Source organism: Rhinatrema bivittatum, chromosome 8, assembly GCF_901001135.1.
Source record: "Rhinatrema bivittatum chromosome 8, aRhiBiv1.1, whole genome shotgun sequence".
Taxonomy (NCBI): Eukaryota; Metazoa; Chordata; class Amphibia; order Gymnophiona; family Rhinatrematidae; genus Rhinatrema; species Rhinatrema bivittatum.
Window position 1 is genome coordinate 163,662,053 of NC_042622.1, and position 14,952 is coordinate 163,677,004.

At 48.6% G+C, this 14,952-nt stretch overlaps 1 protein-coding gene across 1 annotated transcript in view; it reads right to left on the minus strand.

Annotated features, from left to right (window-relative positions):
* VTN (vitronectin) overlaps positions 1–14,952 on the minus strand; it is a 44,807-nt gene that overhangs the window by 20,326 nt on the left and 9,529 nt on the right. The window contains exon 6 of the mRNA XM_029614358.1: positions 484–624. Coding sequence (XP_029470218.1) covers positions 484–624 — 141 coding nt within the window. The remainder of the gene's footprint in view (positions 1–483; positions 625–14,952) is intronic.

The window sequence follows — 14,952 nt, forward strand, 5'->3', positions numbered from 1 at the left end:
AAATCTTTCATGCATATTCATCGTGGATATCCTGAAAAGCAGACCTGGTTGTGGTACTCCAGGACCGACATTGCTTCTCCCTGAGCTCGTTTTCTGTGAGGTCTTTCTGGGACCCAGCTGATGGCTTCCATGTGAGAGACCCGGGTTTCCTTCCTAGGTCTGGCTGCTGTGGAGACCCCAATGATTACACAATAGTATCAGCTTGTGGCTGGTGCAGTTGCACTTGTGTTGGGTTCAAGACAGAGCCAAATGAATATTTTCTTGTAAGCAAAAAATGGACATTTATCAGCAGGATGGATGAGTGAAATCACAGGAAATTTGTCTTAAGCAGGTGCATAATCTCTACTTTTCTTTTTGGTGCGTGTGAAAAGTCTTATTTTGGTATATGCTGAGTGACCTTAGCCTTCATGTTAAGACCACCCAGGTTCTCTTCTGATTTTATTGAAAACACACGTGAAGTTTTAAAGCTTTTTCCCCACTCACTGGTCTTCAAGTTGTCATAGAGAGTCTGGAAGCTGTGCATGTTTAGGAAGGTGAACTGATCAAAGACCACCGAGGGGGACTCATCTTCACAGTCCTGACGGCTGGGCTGCTGACTAAAGACGTATTGCCAATACCGGTTACCTAGGGAAAAAGCAAGGATCTAGAAACCTGTTTCTCACACACACACAACATCTACTGTAGTGTATATCATATGTAGAACTAGCCAGCCTGTAGCATATGCAGAACATATGCACATCTGTATCACCTGCATTATAAGAAGAATATTACATGTAGAACAGCTGTCTACATACATGTGGCATGCAGATTAAGTGGGAGAGGCATTTCTTCTACTGCTTAAAGCTCTGATTAATTAGTCAGGAGAATTCTTGAGACTCATGAGTGCTAATCACAGTTCTCTCACTGATTCTCTACATGATAGTTTAGTTCCCTGTGACCTGGTTTACAATATTGTAATTTACAAAAAATAATAATTAATAATCATGTTCCTTGGCTTTCTTCCTGCAGTGTAGCCAGACTTTCCCGCCCAAAGCTGGCTGTGCACACATTTCTGAAATATTACATTGTATAATGTGGTGGGATTCCACTGTATAAATCTGGAGGTCCATATTCAAAAGCCATTTAGACAAATAACGTAATAGTTATTCGGCTAAATGGCTTACCCGGTTATATTCAGCCTTTATCTGGCGGTATTCTGGGTGTGAGTGGGAGGCATTCTGGGGTGGAGCGGAATTAGCCACTTAAGTTAGAAACACAGAAATGATGGCAGAAAAGGACCAAATGATCCAATAAGTCTGCCCAGCAAGCTTATGCCAGTAGCTGCTGCACTGTGCAGGTTACCCCCATGCTTATCAGTTTCCCAGACTGTAAAAGTCAGGGTCATTGGATGCTGTTTGTATCCACTTTCCCTTAACCATTACCATGAAAGCAGAGAGCAATGTTGAAGTTGCATCACAAGTATCAGGCTTAATGATTAAGGGTGGTAAAAGCCGCATCAGTAAGATACCCCCATGTTTATTTGTTCCCCAAACTGTAAAAGTTAGGGCCCTCATTGATTGCTGTCTGAATCCAATTCCCCTTTCCCCCCTGCCGTTGAAGCCGAGAGCAATGATGGAGTTGCAGCAACAGTATCAGGGCTTATTTGTCAAGGGTAATAACTGAAACATCAGCAAGTTACCGCACCCCAGCTGCATGACTCTGCCCTTCTTGGCATTGAATCCCAGCTGCCAAATCTTCGACCACTCTTCAGGCTTTCTTAAATCACTTTTCATTCTCTCTGCTCCTCCAGCGTGTCCACTCTGTTGCAGATCTTAGTATCATCCGCAAATAGACAAACTTTACCTTCTAACCCTTCCACTAACTCCGCTATTTGGAGTTAGCCAGTTACCTTCTGTGGCTTAACTCTGGTCAGGCCCTAGGGTTGTCCTAAAATTAGCCAGTTATACATAATCGGCTAACTTTAAGAATGCTGGACATTAGGGATGTGAATCGGGCTTCGGACGATTGAAAATATCGGACGATATTTTCAAAATCGTCAGAAATCGGGGGCTCTCCCAAAACGATAGGAAAACCCCACGATATTGATCGTGGGGGTTCTCTTATCGTTTTGGGGGAGGGCGGGAAAAACGGCACACAAAAATAACCCCTAAACCCACCCCGACCCTTTAAAACTAATCCCTTAGCTTCCCCCACCCTCCCGACCCCCCCCCCAAAACTTTTTACAGGTACCTGGTGGTCCAGTGGGGGTCCCTGGAGCGATCTCCCACACCCGGGCCATCGGCTGCCACTAATCAAAATGGCGCCGATGGCCCTTTGCCCTTACCATGTGACAGGGTATCCGTGCCATTGGCCGGATCCTGTCACATAGTAGGAGCACCGGATGGCCTGCACCATCTTGTGCTTCTACCATGTGACGGGCTGACCAATGGCACCGGAAGCCCCTGTGACATAGTAAGGGCAAAGGCTATCGGCGCCATTTTTAATACTGGCAGCCGACGGTCCGAGTGCAGGAGGTCACTCCCGGACCCCCGCTGGACTTTTGGCAAGTCTTGTGGGGGTCAGGAGGATCCCCCAAGACTTGCCAAAAGCCCCTGGTGGTCCAGCGGGGGTCCGGGAGCGATCTCCTGCACTCGGGCCATTTTGATTACTGGCAGCCAGTAATCAAAATGGCGCCGATAGCCTTTGCCCTTACTATGTCACAGGGGCTACCGGTGCCATTGGTCAGCCCGTCACATGGTAGAAGCACAAGATGGCGTGGGCCATCCGTTGCTCCTACCATGTGACAGGATCCGGCCAATGGCACGGATACCCTGTCACATGGTAAGGGCAAAGGGCCATTGGCGCCATTTTGATTAGTGGCAGCTGATGGTCCGGGAGCGGGAGATCGCTCCATGGACCCCCACTGGACCACTAGGTACCTGTAAAAAGTTTTTGGGGGGATCGGGAGGGTGGAGGAAGGTAAGGTATTAGCTTTAAAGGGTCGGGTGGGTTTTTTGTTTATCGGCTCGGGCGCAGCCGATAAACAAAACTGTGATTGGGCCCGATGAATAAAAAACCACATGTGAATCCGAACCGGAATCCGAACCGGTTCCGATTCACATCTCTACTGGACATATACATAACCAGCTAACTAGCACAGCCATATAGCAGGCTGAATATAGATCTCCTGATTTATTACATTCATTATCACAATACATTTCTATGGCTCAGAAGAAAGGATGAGAAAGCACTCCTTCAGGGGACAGTCCTCAAAGCTTTTCTTGTGGGTACACACTGAAATTCCACCCCCACCCTATTCCCAGCACAAAAAAATGGGTAGGATTAGGTGGGGAAGGGAGGCTTGCAGGATCATGACTACACTGTATCCCCAGACCTTACTTCCAGTTATTTAAAGGAAAACTCCATATTGAGGTTTAGTGATTTTCAAAGAACACATTTCTGTGTGTAAGACAAAGTTTTACCCATGGAAATGTATTTAAAAATTGCTCTCATTGCCCAGATGTAGTATTCTGATGCTCAGGATGGTGCTGCTTTGGTGGTGATGGAGGGGTTGTTCTAGTATTAGGGGCGTAACTAATGAATATTAGAGATATTCCCATGCTATTTTGTTGGAGAGTTATTACTGAAGCTCTGTTGCTGTGTTTAATAAAGGATTGGGGTATGAGACAGTGCCCCCACTGTTCCCCTTTCTATCTGTGTAGGACGAGGCTGGACGCCTGGTCCTCCTTAAATTCCTTAAGGAGAGTGTCCCGCCCTCTGTGGGCGGGATCCTGCGGGGCACGTGGGGCTCAGAAAGTGAAACCAGAGTCTGGGAAATAAGAGCTGGGATCAAGGTGGGGATGATCAGACCTGGCTCAGGTCTCCAGGAGGAAGGCAGCTCCTGTAAAGTAACACTGAGCTGAGACGAAGCTGAACTGTGAGTAAGCAGTACTGAACTGTAAGTAAAGAGAATATACTGCTCTGAAGGAAAGACAGTCTACTGTTGTGTATGTGTGATGCTGTAATAAAGATATACTGTTTTAAGAAAGGCTGGAATCAGACTAATTTGTCTCCAGGCCTGTGGGAATCACCGCTCAGTCCCACATGGGGTATGTATATAAGTAAGTGTGTATATAGTATATAGATAGATAAATTGATAGATAGATAGTATAAGTAAGTGAGTACATCTGTCAGTAGCATGTCTTGTGTTGGTGTTTAGTACAGGATTGGTGTATGTATGTAAGCGTGTTTCCCTGTACGTACCCAGATCAGTCCAGACTCCTGGGTCTTGCCTCCCTGCCAGCAGCTAGAGACAAAGTTTCACTGACACTGTACATAACCCAGCATACTGTTGCGGTAGTGGACCCTTGGACCGAGGTGAGATTGACACTACCCACAGGGAGGAGCCCTGCAGGTCCCCACCATCAGCAGGTAGAGCTGGCTGGAGCAGAGGCAGTGGCTTAAAAGGCCTGGGAGTTGATTCTCTGATCAGAGTGAACAACGTTCAAGGGGATTTTCTCAGTCAGAGAAAATTTGACCTCGGGGAATGGGAGCTGTCGGAGACAGCAATGTGTCTCATTCACAGATGATGGTGGTATTCCTACCAAAGAGAACACCAAGGCATTGTGGTTTTACACTGTATGGAAGGAATTGGAGCTCTGGGACAGCCTGGATTCTGGATTTGAAGGATTCTTTTTTGTCTTCCCTCCAAGGCATCTGGCGGACAAGGGATTATGGCAAATATGAAAACATCTGAGCAATGAAATCCTGGTAGTTCCAGAGTGGCCACATCACCCTTGCTTCCCAGATCTAATCAATGGGCCATAGGCGAGCCCCTGAGGTTAGGACATCTGTTGACTCTTTTCCACCAAGGCCCAATATTTTGGGGTCAGCGGATCACTTCTGTCTCGCAGCTTCACTTCTGAGAGATGACTGAAATGGAAGGGATATTCCGAAGTAGTTATTTCCACCTTACTGCAGGCTAGATGACCTTCTACATCCTTGACATACGTATGAATTTGGAGGATCTTCAAGTCCTGGTCTGCTATTGACTGAGTGCAGCCTCAGCCTGTCCAGGCTATGGTGTTGCATATTTTGGCTTTTCTACAGAAAGGTTCTGAGAGTCCAGGAAGTGACACTGGGTTGTCTCCGGGGTAAGATATAAGGGTATCCTCTGTCTGTTGCGCCAGAGGTGGACCCTTGGGCCGAGGTGGGGTTGATGCAACCCGTAGGTAGGGATCTATGGGTCTCCACCATCGGCAGGCGGAGAGGGCTGATGAACAGAGGCCAGCAGGAGCTTCACCAATACCAGCCCTCGTTCCCTGTGGGTTGAGCCTTTGGGTGCCGGGGCAGGCAGGACTTAGGTGGGCCTCTGTATGTAGGCGATGAGGAGATCAAGTTCAGCCCAGAGTCAGCAGGAGAGAGATGGCACAGTCTTACACTGGAGACTCAGGCGCCTAAGGAATGAAGGCAGACAAAAGACATCTGAGCAAGAGCAGGGAGAAGCCTGAATTGACCAAGTCCAGGAAGTAAGCAGAAGAGGCGTCAAGGAACAGGCTTGAATCAGAGCTGGCGGCAATCTGGAAGCAGTGGCAGGCAAGGCTGAGATCTGATCATGGAGATAGTCTTGAGGCATAGTCGGGCAATGCAAAGGTCTGGGTCTGGAGAGAGGCAACAGCGTAGTCAGGCAATGCAGAGGTCTGGGTCTGGAGACAGGCAACAGTGTAGTCAGGCAATGCAGAGGTCTGGGTCTGGAAAGAGGCAACAGCATAGTCAGGCAATGCAGAGGTCTGGGTCTGGAAAGAGGCAACAGCATAGTCAGGCAACGCAGAGGTCTGGGTCTGGAGAGAGGCAATGGTGTGGTCAGGGGAAGCAGAGGTCCGGGCTTGGAGAGAGGCAATGGCATGGACAGGCGAAGCAGAGGTCCAGCTTGGAGAGGGTCAATGGCATGGTCAGGCGAAGCAGAGTCAAAGTCCATGTAGGCAATCCGTAGAAAGGTGCAAGGCAGGAACGTAGGAACAAGGAGACAGGAACCAGAATCACACAAGGAACAGGAACACAGGAACGAGTTGAATCTCTGAGGAGTCAACGAGTACTCGACCAGTGAGGAGACCTGTTGCAAAGCAAAGCTAGGGAGTGGAGCCTGGGCTTAAGCCTTGGAGATGCGCGCACGCCTAGAGAGGGCTGCGGCACCAAGTAGCAGTGTCTATTCGCGGGCCACGCGGAGAGGCCCACGTGAAACAATGGACGTGGTGCCTGGACCGGGAATGCCATGGACAGCAGCTAAGCCGGAGGCACCAGGGGAGGCCCGAGGATGGAGCTGGCGGCCCGCCGCCACCAGAGAGGAGGAATCAGGAGCTGGAGTCACTGCAGAGAGGTGAGGGGGCCCTGCCACAGGTGTGTCGCAGACGGCATGTGTAACAGTACCCCCCCACCTTTATGCCCCCCTCTTGGAGGTCGGGGTTTACCCGGATGGGCACGATGAAAGTGCAGAAGGAGGGTTTTGTCCAGGATGTTTCGAGCTGGTTCCCATGAGTTTTCCTCGGGGCCGCAACCCTCCCATGAAAGGAGGAATTCCCACCGGCGGCCCCTACAGCGGACGTCGAGGACTTCATGTACTTTGTAAGTCATATCAGTCTCAACCACCAATGGAGGTGGCTCAGGAACCTTTTGGGAAGGCTAGGACAAGGCCACTGGTTTTAGAAGAGATACATGAAACGTATTGTGTATTCCCAGCGTAGGAGGCAGCCGAAGCTGGTATGTAGTTGGTCCAATGCATCGGGTGACTGAAAAAGGCCCAATGTACCTTGGAGCGAATCTTTGAGAAGGTATCTTGAGTCGGATATACCAAGTGCTTAACCAGACTTTCTGGCCGGGAAGAAATTCAGGGGCTGAGCGTCAGTGACTGTCAGCAGATCTTTTGGCCTTGGAAGCGGCTTGACATAAGCGAAGGTTTGTTTGTTCCCATAAAGTCTTAAGGGCATCCACAGTAGCCTGCGCCGCAGGAGAAGGTACTGATAATAGTATGGGTAATGGTGGTTGTGGGTGTTTCCCATAGACGATGGAGAATGGTGACATGCCTGTAGCAGTGGCGATGTGGGAGTTGTGAGAAAACTCCACCCAAGGAAGAAGTTCAGACCAATTGTCTTGGCGGTTGTTAATGTAGGCACAGAGAAAGGCCTTTAAGGAGCGATTCAGTCGCTCAGCTTGTCCGTTGGCTTGAGGGTGGTAAGCGGTTGTTAGACTGATGTTGATGACGAATTTTCGGCAGAGAGCGCGCCAATATCTAGCAACAAATTGTGGACCTCTATGAGAGACAATGTCCTTGGGTAGCACAATACTAGCCCTTGTTCCCTGCGGGTTGAGCCTTTGGGTGCCGGGGCCAGCTGAACTTAGGTGGGCCTCTGTATGTAGTAGATGAGGAGATTGAGTTCAGCCCAGAGACAGCAGGAGAGAGATGGTACAGTCTTACACTGGACAAGGTAGTGTCCTGGAGACTTGGGCGCCTAAGGAACGAAGGCAGACAGAGGGCGCCCGAGCAAGAACAGGCCGAATCTTGAATTGACCAAGTCCAGGAATTAAGCAGAAGCATTGTTGAGGAACAGGCTTGAATCAGGGCTGGCAGCAATCTGGAAGCAGTGGCAAGCAAGACTGAGGTCTGATCACGGAGATAGTCTAGAGGCATAGTCGGGTAATGCAAAGGTCTGGGTCAGGAGAGTGGCAACGTAATCAGGAAATGCAGAGGTCTGAGACTGGAGAGAGGCAACAGCGAAGTAAGGCAATGCAGAGGTCTGGGTCTGGAGAGAGACAACGGCATGGTCAGGCAAAGCAGAGGTCCAGGCTTGGAGAGAGTCAATGGCATGGTCAGGCGAAGCAGAGGTCTGGGCTTGGAGAGAGTCGATGGTGTACTAGCCAAAGCAGAGGTCTGGGCTTGGAGAGAATCAATGGCGTGGTCAGGTGAAGCAGAGGTCTGGGCTTGGAGAGAGTCAATAGCATGGTCAGGCGAAGCAGAGGCAAAGTCCATGTAGGCAATCAGTAAAAAAGTGCAAGGCAGGAACGTATGAACAAGGAAACAGGAACCAGGATTACATGAGGAACAGGAACACAGGAACGAGATGAATCTCTGAGGAGGCAACGAGCACTCGACCAGCAAGGAGACCTGTTGCAAAGGCAAAGCTAGGGAACGGAGCCCGGGCTTAAGTACCAGTGCTCCACTGATGTCAACATCCGGGATCGCGGCTAGGTTCCCACTGCGGTCCCTACTTAAGCCTTGGAGATGCACGCACGTGCCTAGGGAGGGGTGCGGCGCCGAGTAGCAGCATCTCTCCGCGGGCCAAGCAGAGAGGCCTGATATGAAGCAATGGACGTGGTGGTTGGACCGGGAACACCAGGGACAGCAGCTGAGCTGGAGGCACCAGGGGAGGCCTGAGGACGGAGCTGGTGGCCCCCCGCCGCCAGAGAGGAGGAACCAGGAGCTGAAGTCACTGCAGAGAGGTGAGGGGACCGTGCCGCGGGTCTGCTGCGGACGGCAAGGGTAACACTGTCTGCACATCCGGATGTTATAGAGTTCCTTCGGGGAGCTAAGAACTTACAATCTCAGGTGTGGAACATTTGTCCATCTTGGAATCTGAATCTTGTCCTTAGAGGATTGTGTGAAGCTCAGTTTGAACCACTAATGAGAGCTTGGTTTGAACCACTAACGAGAGCTATGGTTAAGGACTTGACTCTTAAAGTGGATTTGTTGGTGGCTATTTGTTCAACCTGGAGAATTTCAGATGTCCAGGCACTGTTGTATCAATTTCACTTTCTACAGAAATCAGTCTTGCGGGTATCTTTATGCATGGTGCCTTCTTTTCTGCCTAAGGCAGTCTTGGCGTTCCATCTTAGTCAGTCAGTGGAGCTTCCAGCTTTTCCAGATTTGGATTCCTCTATGCCTCATATGGGTGAGCTTAGTATCTTAGATGGGAGGCATGCATTACTGAGGTATCTAACGGTCCCGTATGATTTCTGTAGATCAGATCACCTCTTTGTACTGTGGAGGGGTCCAAAAAAGGGGGAAGTAAGATGTCTAAGGCTACAGTTGTGCAGTGGCTGAAGGAAGCGACTGAGTAACTTATATTTCTAATGGGTGCCCAATGCCGGGGGGTTTAGAGGCACACTTGATGTGTTCTTAGACAACTTGCTGGGCGGCTACTGGTAAGTTGTTGCAAACTTTTGCTAGGCAAAAGTGTGGATGTGGGGGATCTGGCTTCCATGTGCTTTGAGGAAAGTGTTCTATGAGCGGAACTCTCCAGGTCTCATCCAAGTTAAGGAGAGCTTAGGTACATTCCAGGATTCTGGACTGATCTGGGCATGTACAGGTAAAGGAAAATTGGTTCTTACCTGCTAATTTTCATTCCTGTAGTATCACAGATCAGTCCAGGGCCCCGCCCATTTACTGGTGGGGGAGGGGGGGGGTGAGAGTCCGCTGCTCATACTGTTGCTTTGTATATAGTGTGGAGTTGTTTGAGGTTTTCAATGCTGATCGCTTATGTTAAATTTGGGAAACGAGTTTTCCATTGCCTTTATGGGCAACTTCACCTTCCTCTGGCTCGTTGGAGGGGAGGGAGTTTGCTTAGAAGTTTATGGTTGTTGCTGTCATCTTGGCTTAGGTACAGGTCAATACTGAGGGACTGCAAGTGGCACACTGGTAGGAAGGCAAAACCCACTTGTCTGGACTGATCTGTGGTATTACAGGAACAAAAATAGCAGGTAAGAACACATTTTCCTTTCTCTGAGGACAGCAGGATGTTAGTCCTCACACATAGGTGACATTATCAGATGGAGCCCCGATGCAGAAAACTTATGTCAAAGTTTTTAGAATATTGACAAGGCACACTAAGATGCCTGGCATACCCCACACCATGCGTCCATGCGGGGTTCCTCTCCAGTCTTGTATAATAGAATTATATATAAAATAAAATATAGGAGAAACCCAACTCCAAGGAGTGGTGGGGTGGTTTCGTATGGACTAACATCTTGCTGTCCTTGGAGAACACCTGTTACAGGTAAGCAACTTTGCTTTCTCTGAGGACAAACAGGATGGTAGTCCTCACACATGGAGGCTGTTCCCCAACACAAAAGGGGACCAAAAGACACCAAATCAGATGCCAATGGGCACAACAATAATGGTGCTGTTGGTAACAGAGGGGGGGACAGCCTGAACCCAAACAACTGGCCCTAGGCAAGAGAGTTGGGTTCTACACCTCAAATAGGTTCAGAAGGACAGACTGGCCGAACCTATTTTCGTGTCAGTCATCTCTTTCCGGGCAGTAATGAGATGTGAATGTGTGGAGAGAACTCCACGTTGCAGCCTTCCAGATCTCCCCCACAGGAACTGCTTGCAAGTGGACCACCAAAACTGCCATGGCTCTAACAGAATGAATCTTGACATGACCCCAAAGATGCAGTCCCGCCTGGGCATAACAGAAGGAGATGCATTCTGCTAGCCAATTGGCTATTGTCTGTTTGGCAATGGCAACGCCCAAACTATTCTTGTCAAAAGAAATAAAAAGTTGGGTGGACTGTCTATGGCAGAACTTTCCAAACTTTTCATGTTGGTGACACACTTTTTAGACAAACATAATTTCACAACACGGTAATTCAGTCTACTAGTAAACCAGAGGTTAAAGGTTAAACGAACGAAACATATTTCGACAATTTATGTATGTTTCCTTAAATATATACATAAATAAAATGTTTCACGACACAACCTATCTCATGAAAACCTTAAATTTATATTAAAAATATATATTCCAAGATTCATGTTATTGTTATAATTTATGAGAAACAATAATAAAACAAATTGTCTGTCCCCCACACACTCATCTCTCTCCTCCCCCCAGCACATGTCTGGCCCCCACACACTCATATCTCTCCCCCTCAAGCACATGTCTGTCCCCCCAGCACGTTTGCCCCCCACTCACTCATCTCTCTCTCCCCAGCACATGTCTGGCCCCCACACTCATGTACCTCGTCTTTTTGATTGTTGCCAGTTAAGTGCTTCACTCCCTTCCATGATCACCAGACACTGCTGCTTGCAGTCAGCACTCCTCATGGCCAGGCCTCATCGGCAGCAGCAGCCAATGCAAGGATGGCTGGGCTCGTTCCACCCACCAAGCCCCCCAAAAAAACGCGATTGACAGCAAAAATCACCCAATAATAAGCAACCCATAAACTGAAAAAAAAAAGTGAATCTCTAGAAAAAAAAAGCCCAAACTCGCATCAGAGTTGACCGGGCTTGAGCGACACACCTGCACACTGCAGGCGACACACTAACATGTCCCAACACACAGTTTGGAAAGCTCTGGTCTATGGGTTTCTATCTGCTCCAGATAGAAGGCTAAGGTTCACTTGCAGTCCAGACTGTGCAGTGCTCATTCGTCTTGGTGGAAATGGGGACTGGCAAAGAATATTGGCAGGATGATTGATTGGTTAAGATGGAAATCCATCAGGAAAAGAGTGCATGTGCAAGACCACCCTGTCGTGATTAAACTTATTATAAGGTGGATAAGTCACTAAGGCCTGGAACTTGCTGACCCTGTTCGCTGAAGTGACCGCCACCAAAATTATGACCTTCTAGATCAGGTACTTCAGGTCACAGGTGTGCAGTGGCTCAAAACCCATCAGCTGAGCTAACACCACCATGAAGTCCCAAGAAACAGCAGGGGGCCTTAGGAGAGGCTTCAGCTGAAGCAGGCCCTGCATGAAACATACAACTACAGGCTGTACAGATATGGGCGTACCATCTACACCTTGGTGGTATGCACCAGTTGCATTAAGATGAACTCTAACAGAGTTGGTTTTTAAGCTAGCTTCTGATAAGTGTAGAAGGTAATCAAGCAGTTTTTGTGAGGGGCAGGAGAAAGGATCTGCTCACACCACATGGAAAACCTCCTCCACTTTAGTCCATAAGACTTTCTAGTGGAAAGCTTTCTAGAAGCCTCCAGGACTCGAGACATATCTTCTGAAAGATCAATCAGCTGCAAGATTAATCTATCAACATCCAGGCTGTGAGTGACAGGGCCTGGAGGTGGAAATGCTGCATCCTGTCTTGATCTTGCATGATGAGATCTGGGGAAGTTCCCAGACTAATCGGTGTCCAATGGACAACTCCTGTAAGAATGGAAACCAGACTTGTTCGGTCAATGAGAGGCTATAAGGATCACAGTGCCCCTATCCTTGCAAAGCTTCAAGAGAGTCTTTGCCACTAAGGGAATCACAGGATACCCTACAGTGACGGGCAAGAATGTCCGAGACTGGTTTGTTTGCTGTTTGATCTGTACAGGGAGCAGAACTGAGGCACCTTGCTGTTGTAGAGGGATGAAAACAGATCTACATCTGGGCTCCACCAGAGGTGGAATATCCAATTCGCTACCAGGGGCCACTCATGGGGTCTGAATGCTCGACTCAACTTATATGCTACCATGTTCTCCATCCTGGCAAGATACATGGTGCTGAGCACCATCCCATGGAGCAGGGCCCATGACCAGATATGGACCACTTCTTGACACAGGAGGTATGATCCCATGCCTCCCTGCTTGTTGACATACCACATGGCTACCTGGTTGTTGGTCTGGATCAAGACCACTTTGTTGGCCAGCTGATCTCTGAAAGCCCATAACGGGTACCTGATCGCTAGAAGCTCCAGGAAGTTGTTTTGACAAGAGCATTTCTTGACCAGAGACCCTTGGTGCTGAGCCCATCTACATGAGCTCACCACACCAGGTTTGATGCATCCGAGGTTAGTAGAATTTGAGTAGGGAGACTTTGAAAAGAGATCCCCTGTTCCAGATTAGAAAGTACCTGCCACCAAGATAAGGAGTTCTGGAGATTCGGGGTGACTCAGATGCAATCCTGGAAGCTCTGAGTGGCCTGGTGCTACTGCAACCTCAGGGTCCATTGGGCTCTGTGCATGTGTAAACATGCCAAGGGAGTGACATGGACGGTTGTGGCCCTATGGCCCAACAGCTTCAACATGTGCCAGGCTGATACCTGCTGGCTCTGTTGAACCTCTACTGCAATGGTCACCATGATGGCCCTCTGACGAGGCAGGAAGGCCTTGTCCTGAGCTGGGTCTAGCAGGGTTCCTCTGAAGTCCAATTGAGGTGATGGGCTGAGATGGGACTTTGGGTGGTTGAGAACGAACCCTAGTGACTCCAACACCCGAATGGTCAAGCACATGGACTTGGTGGCCCCTGCCTGAGACGTGTTTTTGACCAGCCAATCATCCAGATACGGGAAAACATGCATTCCCAGTCTGTGGAGCTGCGCTGCCACCATGGCCAGGAATTTGGTGAAAACCCGTGGAGCTGACATGAGCCGGAACAGCAACACCCTGTACTGGAAGTGCTGTTTTCCCACCACAAATCAGAGATACACCCTGAGACTGGAGAAGATCTCGATATGAGTGTATGCATCCTTTAGGTCGAGGGAGCATAGCCAGTCCCCTTTTTACAAAAGGGGGATCAAGGTGCCCAGGGAAGCCATCTTGAACTTTTCTTTTCTTAGAAACTTGTTCAAGGCCCTTAGATCTAGGATGGGATGGAGTCCTCCTGTTCTCTTTGGAATCAGGAAGTACCTGGAGTAGAATCCCCGCCCCCTTTGCCCTGGTGGTATGGGCTCAACCGTTCTGGCCTTTAAGAGGGAGGAGAGCTCCATTAGTAGCACCTCCTGATGCACTACCGGCCCCCAATATTTATTTATTTATCGAGTTTTATATACCGTCGTTCGGTTTCGCCATCACAACGGTTTACAAAGTTTACAATATGGGCATGGAGGGCAATTTAGCGGGGCACCCCATAGATTTAATTGGTATCCTTGGCAGATGATGGACAGAACCCACTGGTCCGGGGTTATACTGGACCACTGGTTTGCATAGAACTGGAGCCTGCAATCGACCGGATCCCCTGATACAATCAGACATACTTGATACAATCGACCGGAGGGTCGATTGTATCAAGTATGTCTTGTGTACAATTGTCTCGAGTATATCTTGTGTTCAATTCTGATCGCCACATTTCAAAAAAGATATAGTTGCGATGGAGAAGGTACAGAGAAGGGCAACCAAAATGATAAAGGGGATGGAACAGCTCCCCTATGAGGAAAGGCTGAAGAGGTTAGGGTTGTTCAGCTTGAAGAAGAGACGACTGAGGGGGGATATGAAAGAGGTCTTTAAGATCATGAGAGGTCTTGAACAAGTAGATGTGACTCAGTTATTTACACTTTCGAATAATAGAAGGACTAGGGGGCATTCCATGAAGTTAGCAAGTAGCACATTTAAGACTAATCGGAGAAAATTCTTTTTCACTCAACGCACAATAAAGCTCTGGAATTTGTTGCCAGAGGATGTGGTTAGTGCAGTTAGTGTAGCTGAGTTCAACAAAGGTTTGGATAAAGTTCTTGAGGAGAAGTCCATTAATGGCTATTAATCAAGTTAACTTAGGGAATAGCCACTGCTATTAATTGCATCAGTAGCATGGGATCTTCTTAGTGTTTGAGTAATTGCCAGGTTCTTGTGGCCTGGTTTGGCCTCTGTTGGAAACAGGATGCTGGGCTTGATGAACCCTTGGGCTGACCCAACATGGCAATTTCTTATGTTCTTAACTGTGAAAAAATGCAATGAAAAGAAATGTTTTCCACTAGGCCATAAACAGCCAAAGTGAGCTCACTCAGACCACAGAACAGAAGAGACTGGAGAGGGGACTCCGTGTGGACACATGGTGTGGGGCCTGTTGGGCAAGCTCAGTGTGCCTAGTCAAAGTTCTAGAAACCTTGACGTATGTTTTCTGCATCAAGGCTCCATCTGATGATGTCACCCATGTGTGAAGACTACTATCCTGCTTGTCCTTGGAGAGATGTATAAATCTGTCAGTAGAATGTCTTGGGCTGGTGTGAAGTGGGTGACTGTGTACGATGGGAGTTCCTATTAAGTTT